This window comes from Dreissena polymorpha, chromosome 11 (genome assembly GCF_020536995.1).
Source record: "Dreissena polymorpha isolate Duluth1 chromosome 11, UMN_Dpol_1.0, whole genome shotgun sequence".
NCBI classification, from domain to species: Eukaryota; Metazoa; Mollusca; class Bivalvia; order Myida; family Dreissenidae; genus Dreissena; species Dreissena polymorpha.
Window position 1 is genome coordinate 65155160 of NC_068365.1, and position 7285 is coordinate 65162444.

At 38.4% G+C, this 7285-nt stretch overlaps 1 protein-coding gene across 1 annotated transcript in view; it reads left to right on the forward strand.

The window, feature by feature from the left end:
- Nucleotides 1–971: 971 nt before the first annotated feature.
- The window catches only part of LOC127849907 (potassium voltage-gated channel subfamily H member 2-like), a 9669-nt gene continuing 3355 nt past the window's right edge, over nucleotides 972–7285 (forward strand). The window contains exons 1-3 of the mRNA XM_052382658.1: nucleotides 972–1129; nucleotides 1416–1624; nucleotides 3905–4065. Of these exons, the coding sequence (XP_052238618.1) occupies nucleotides 972–1129; nucleotides 1416–1624; nucleotides 3905–4065 (528 nt within the window). The remainder of the gene's footprint in view (nucleotides 1130–1415; nucleotides 1625–3904; nucleotides 4066–7285) is intronic.

Sequence of the window (7285 nt, forward strand, 5' to 3'; positions counted from 1 at the left end):
GGTACTACTGTCTGTACTGTCTGTCTGTCCGACGAGGTACTACTGTCTGTCTGTCCGACGAGGTACTTCTTTTCGTCTTTACAGCGAGGTACTACATTCTGTCTGTTTGACGAGGCACTACTTTCTGTCTGTCCGGCGAGGTACTACTTTTTGTCTGTCCGACGAGGTACCACTTTCTGTCTGTTCGGCGAGGTACTACTTTCTGTCTGTCCGATGAGGTACTATTGTCTGTCTGTCCGACGAGGTACTACTGTCTGTCTGTCCGACGAAATACTACATTCTGTCTGTTTGACGAGGCACTACTTTCTGTCTGTCCGACGAGGTACTACTGTCTGTCTGTCCGACGAGGTACTACATTCTGTCTGTTTGACGAGGCACTACTTTCTGTCTGTCCGACGAGGTACTACTTTCTGTCTGTCCGATGAGGTACTACTTGCTGTCTGTCCGACGAGGTTCTTCTTTCTGTTTGTTCGACAAGGTACTACTTTCTGTCTGTCCGACGAGGTTCTACTTTCTGTCTTTCCGACGAGGTACTACTTTTTGTCTGTCCGACGAGGTACTACTACGCTTTTCGACGTTCACTGTTCAAACATGTCATTCATGTTCATTATGCTATGAATTTAACCATGTACACGTTTTATTAAACAATGTTACTTGCTAAAATAAGCAATTTTTTCAACTTAGAATTACTATAAAATGATTTTTACAACTTGCTACATTCTGTATCGAACGGTATTCGTCACAACTGTGTAATAATTTAGTTGTGATGTATTGTGTAATTCGAATTAACGTTTTATGAATATTCTGTATTTCCTTCACGGACGTTTCCTGTCTGTTCGTGAACCGCGTTCCGACTTAAATAAAAAAATGCCTTATACACGTTGTGTTCTCAACCCATAATGGTAACCGGCATTTTCTGTCACTAAACGAGTGAGATTTACGATTACATTTGAAGAAAAACGTTTCTGATGATGACATCCGATATTAATCGATGTTTCCGGTCTTTCAAGGACTCGAGATCCGATGAGACAACTGAGGGCAGCGAGGCGCCATCGACGCTGGACCGCGCTTCCGGTATGGGCACATCCTTCCGGCGCCAACAGCCCGAATTTGTCATTCTTCATTACAGGTTAGTTGTGAAACCTTACAGTTAGTTGAAACACCATGTACCCACGAAGAGCTTAAATCAAATCCCAACCACAAGATTACCGCGGCCTTTCAAACAAGTTTTAAAGAGAGAAGGCATTTTTTGGATACGTTTTGTGGTCATCTGGTCATATGTCAATTTTATTTGACTAAACGATACTCAAACATATATATATATATATATATACTTATTGCTTATGGATTATTATATCTGTATAAGCCCCTTTTCCTTGTTTGCCTGTACCTTTAACGATGTTAGTGTATTGTAGCCCATTTAAGGCGGTGTGGGACTGGATTGTACTGGTTTTAGTCTTGTACACGGCGGTGTTTACACCTTACCAAACCGCGTTTCTCCTGAACGAAGAAGACGCCACCATGCGGCGTAACCGTGATTCCGGAACGCGCACGGAAAGTCCCGAGTCTTCCCGAGCTAACCCACTCGTGATCATTGACTTGATTGTCGACTTAATGTTTATAGGTGAGCGACTAAGACATTCCTGGACTCCTGACATGACCTTACAGCATCCATCGTGGGTGTAAATATTTCTCAGTATTTTGAAAAAAAAAACTACTATGAAAGTATTCAAAATGAACGAACTACTAACCTTGTAAATACTGCTTACCCTGTAAATATTTCTTACCCTGTAAATACTGCGGACCCTGTAAAAACTTCTTACCCTGTAAATACTTCTTACCCTGTAAATACTGCGTACCCTGTAAATACTGCTTACCCTGTAAATACTTCTTACCCTGTAAATACTTCTTACCCTGTAAATACTGCTTACCCTGTAAATACTATTTTCCCTGTAAATACTGCGTACCCTGTAAATACTGCGTACCCTGTAAATACTGCGTACCCTGTAAATATTTCGTACCCTGTAAATACTGCGTACCCTGTAAATACTTCGTACCATGTAAATACTGCGTACCCTGTAAATACTGCTTACCACGTAAATACTGCGTACCCTGTAAATACTGCTTACCCTGTAAATACTGCTTACCCGGTAAATACTGCGTACCCTGTAAATACTGCTTACCCTGTAAATACTGCTTACCCTGTAAATACTGCGTACCCTGTAAATACTGCGTACCCTGTAAATACTTCGTACCCTGTAAATACTGCGTACCCTGTAAATACTTCTTACCCTGTAAATACTGCTTGCCCTGTAAATACTGCTTACCCTGTAAATACTGCTTACCCTGTAAATACTTCTTACCCTGTAAATACTGCTTACCCTGTAAATACTTCTTACCCTGTAAATACTGCGTACCCTGTAAATAATGCGTACCCTGTAAATATTTCGTACCCTGTAAATACTGCGTACCCTGTAAATACTTCGTACCATGTAAATACTGCGTACCCTGTAAATACTGCTTACCACGTAAATACTGCGTACCCTGTAAATACTGCTTACCCTGTAAATACTGCTTACCCGGTAAATACTGCGTACCCTGTAAATACTGCTTACCCTGTAAATACTGCTTACCCTGTAAATACTGCGTACCCTGTAAATACTGCGTACCCTGTAAATACTGCTTACCCTGTAAATACCGCTTATCTTGTAAATACTGCTTACCCTGTAAATACTGCGTACCCTGTAAATACTGCTTACCCTGTAAATACTGCGTACCCTGTAAATATTGCTTACCCTGTAATACTGCTTTCCCTGTAAATACTGCTTACCCTATAAATACCGCTTACCTTGTAAATACTGTTTACCCTGTAAATACTGCTTACCTTGTAAATACGTCTTACCCTGTAAATACTGCGGACCTTGTAAATACTTTTTACCCTGTAAATACTGCTTACCCTGTAAATACTGCTTACCCTGTAAATACTGCTTACCCTGCAAATACTGCTTACCCTGTAAATACTGCTTACCCTGCAAATACTGCTTATCGTTTACTAGTACAAATGTATATAATGTATATGAGCTGCGGGAGAAAAAGGCTCTTAATGCATGTACATAAAGTGACATTTTCCGATATAAATAGAGAATAAATGGTTAGTGCCGAGATGGAGAAAATTTATCCGGTGAGGCTTAGGAAAAGAAAATAAGGCGAGCTTTAGCGATTTAATGAGTTTTCATGGAAAAATAGAATCAATTGCAAACGACCGAATATTAGTGTGTTTTTGTGGAGTGTAACCTTTCTATTTATATAAAAAACGCCGTATATTAAAGGTTATGAATAAATAAATTTAAAGGCAAAATTGATAACTTCATTGCCATATGTTTGCTTAAATTTAATACACATAAATTACTTTTACTATCATTTTGTTTTGACAAGGAACTTCGCATGTACATTTTGTAAAAGGTCAAATATATGAACTTGTTAATCGGCGCGTTGGAATACGTACTTACGGTTAGATCGTGGTCGTGCGAGGTACTGCCGGAGATCAACTAGTTTATCCGACCCTGCTTTATTAGATCAATGTTTGCAACAGAGGCCGGATAAAACCAGCATTAAGCCCTGTTTCCCCAGAACGCGGCTCATATATTCAGCGAACAAATCGCGCTATTTTATTAAAAATACAGTATATTTGGAGGCTAAGGCAAAGATAAAGAGTAAAGATTAAAGGACAAGGAATTGCATTATTGTAAGATTATTATACTAGACTCATCTTTAACCGACTTTGATATTTACCCCCGATCACTTGGAAATAAGTCGTCCGTTTATAGAAACGGAAAAAAAAATCATGACGATGTTTAAACGTGGATTTATGGTTTTAACGTTAAACACTTCTTGATATCCGCAGCGGACATTTTTATCAACTTCCGGACCTCGTATCTTCACAATGGCGAGGTGGTGATGAACCAGAAGCGTATAGCAATCAACTATCTCAAGGGCTGGTTCGTCATTGACACCATTGCCGCTCTTCCTTTCGATCTGCTGCTTTTTGGGTCCGGCACAAGTGACGTAAGTAACGTTTTCTTCGCATACACATCAAAAAAGACAAAAAATGAAGTTATACACCTAGCAACTATCAACGTAAAGAGCGCGTTACACATAGCTTCTTGTGACGTAAATGTCGTTAACCCATTTATGCCGAGTTGACTCTCCCATCCGTCTAAATTGGATCAATTTATTTCCAAAATTAGGGATGTCTAGTATATTTATTTATATATTTAGAATATTTCTTACAGAAATTCCTGTAAGCAAACAGCGCAGACCCTGATGAGACGCCGCATCAGGTTCTACGCTGTTTGCCATGGCCTATTTTCTAGACGCTCGGCATAAATGGGTTAAACACGTAGCTACAAGTGATGTCAATGAAAATTTTACAAATCTCTCCTAGTGACTTAAATGCTTCTTTTACACATGGTTACAAATTGCGTAAATGGTGTTTCGCACAAAGCTGCAAGTGACGCAAATGACGTTTCCCACCAAACAATTAATATTGCACCTTAAGTTCCACATGCTACGCAAGATGCTATTAGCCTGTCCATCCGTCCGTCCGTCTGTTTGTTTGTTAATATGTCTGTCATAGTCTTCAAATGATAACTGTGCGTGTCATCTGATATATTATATCATATATTACCTCATAGTACTTTATATATTAACGCTCCACAGACAACGAAACACATGATACCAAAACATGCCGCCAATTTGTATGTACGCGCACACTTCTCTCGACTCTCGGTTTAGTGAATAGATACCCTAATTGATATTCGGCGAGATGGCTGCGACCTCTAATCCGCCCGCCGCATCCACATCCGTTCCGCTTGCCAAGAGGTAACGCTGGGTGAGTCGACGGTAAGTCGGACGTAATCCCCAAGACGGCGTTTCGACTGCAAATTAGACAAACTGTATAGAGTGATTTTAAACATAAAACTTGAATGTATTTATCACCCAAAAGTGGAAGGATATGTAGGGGTAACTCAGTCTGTCGGTCTGTCGGTTTGTCCGAAAATGTTTGTTACGAAAATTACTTTCACATTTTTCAAGCGATTAATAATATCTCATCTCAACGACATATAGATATGAATACACTTATCATGCCGCATCATCCACAAAATCATGAGTTAGTTGCCCTTGATCATAGCTTCCTAAAAGGCGTGCAGTATTATTCACGTTTGTGACAAAGCTCAATTCTTTCTACCCATTTGTTATGATTAACTTTCCTATACTTGTGGAGTAACAATAATCAATATTTCAGACAATAGTTCTCTGTATAGCCGAATTTCATCTCATTGTGTATAGTTTTTTTTATATGATTATTTTGCCCAAAGCATGTATAGCTGATTATGCGAATAAATAAACCTTTATTTATCCAACCAATCGTGATACATCGACTAACTCCGAAAGTATAACGTGATACGTCGACTTAGTTCGGAATTTAATCGTTATGCATTTCACCGGAATGCAATTGTGATACATCGAGTAAGTCCAGAATTCAATCGTGATGCATAGACTATCTCTGGAATCCTCTAAAAGATAGATTGATCTATGCAACAAATCTTCTGCTGATCCAGAGTGAACATTAAACTACCCCCCAAATGTCAAAATCCTTAACGCTGTATAATACTTGACGTATATGTATCAGCATGCAAAACAAAAGTTAGTTATAACAATTTTCAAACAGACGTTTTTGCAATCATTTAAGTCGAAATAATTTTCGAATGTATGGTGTTTTTCGTCCAAAAATACTTTTAATTGTGTTGATACGTGTTGCTTCATGGTTACATTTTATTAACACGCATCAAAACTGAAACTAGTAATTTATCACGCATCAAACTTAAAATGGTAATTTATCGTGTTTACCAATACACACATATAATCTGACAACTAATGCATACATTTTCATTTTTAAAAATTTATTTCTGTAGGAAAATGAGCATGTATATTATATTAAAAAATTAATTATGTAACTTACGTCAACAGAAAAATATCATAGCTGATCACTCGTCGAGAAAATATATGGGTCAGCAATAAAGAAAGTGCCATTTATCAAATAAGCAACAACAATGTTAATCACAACTCGAACGAAAATATCATAGCAGGCGTTGAAGGATGAATACACACTTTTTTACAATAGTAGGCAACTCGAATTATCCATAATGAACGCCGCGCTAATTAATTACATTTTGGGAATTTTGATATAGAGCAACCTTACTATTTGTCGGAATTTCATTCACAGTGTCCCGCTTTGATGTGCCGCCGAACAATGTTATTCTATAGCGGTCTGAGAAATTCCATATCTATCGTTTTCGGCTGCTCGTGATTTGTTATTAATTGAGCATTGCAATTATTCGCTCCAGTCATTTTGACAACCGTTTCCGCGAATGATAATTTATTGATAGTGTACAGGCGAAAGTATTCGTAATTAAGTATATGTTATTAGTTATATTACCACGGTACAAACACGAGGCGTAAATTTCCAGAGGCACGATTGTGAGAGTACATGGATTTACCTAACATGAATTATGTTCGATGCGTCGTTTGTTGTTCAATAAATAACCAGTTAAACAAGATCTGATGCATGGTTATTGAACAACGTGAGCGGATTCCTTTCAATTATGGTTTGTATACGCCGTCGCTTGATACACGGCCGTTAATCACGAGCGCCACCTCTGTTTGAGATGCATTAATAAAAAAGCAAATGCTAATTCCGATGTGGCGCAAAGGACCGGATGTTTTGAAATGTCATTACATTGCCCGATTTTAAAAATAATTCGAAATATATTGAAAAAAAAACCTTAAACCTATTCACTCTGAAGAATTATTCGTGACATTTCAAAACATCCGGTGCTTAGCGCCACCTCGGAAGTAGCAGTGGCTAATATAAAGCGGCCGTCCAACAGATTTGGCATGTATTGAAGCTTTTCATTAAATGCTTTGTATTGAACATTTGAACTAAAAATCTCCAGTACACACAAAAAAATACAATTTAAAAAGAAAAAAAGTAACCCTCAACAGGGCTCGAACCACTGACCCCTGGAGTCCTGAGTAAAAGTCTCCCGCCTAGACCACTCGGCCATTCGTGCTCATGCTTAAAGCGGATGTATTTTTTACCAATATAAGCAATCCTCGTAGTATCCCAAAATAAAACGACAACAACAGAACTTTCCAAATTATTCTAATCGTTTCGCGTCGCACGTCGCTTTTAATAATTTTCAGGTTTTCAAATCATCAAAAG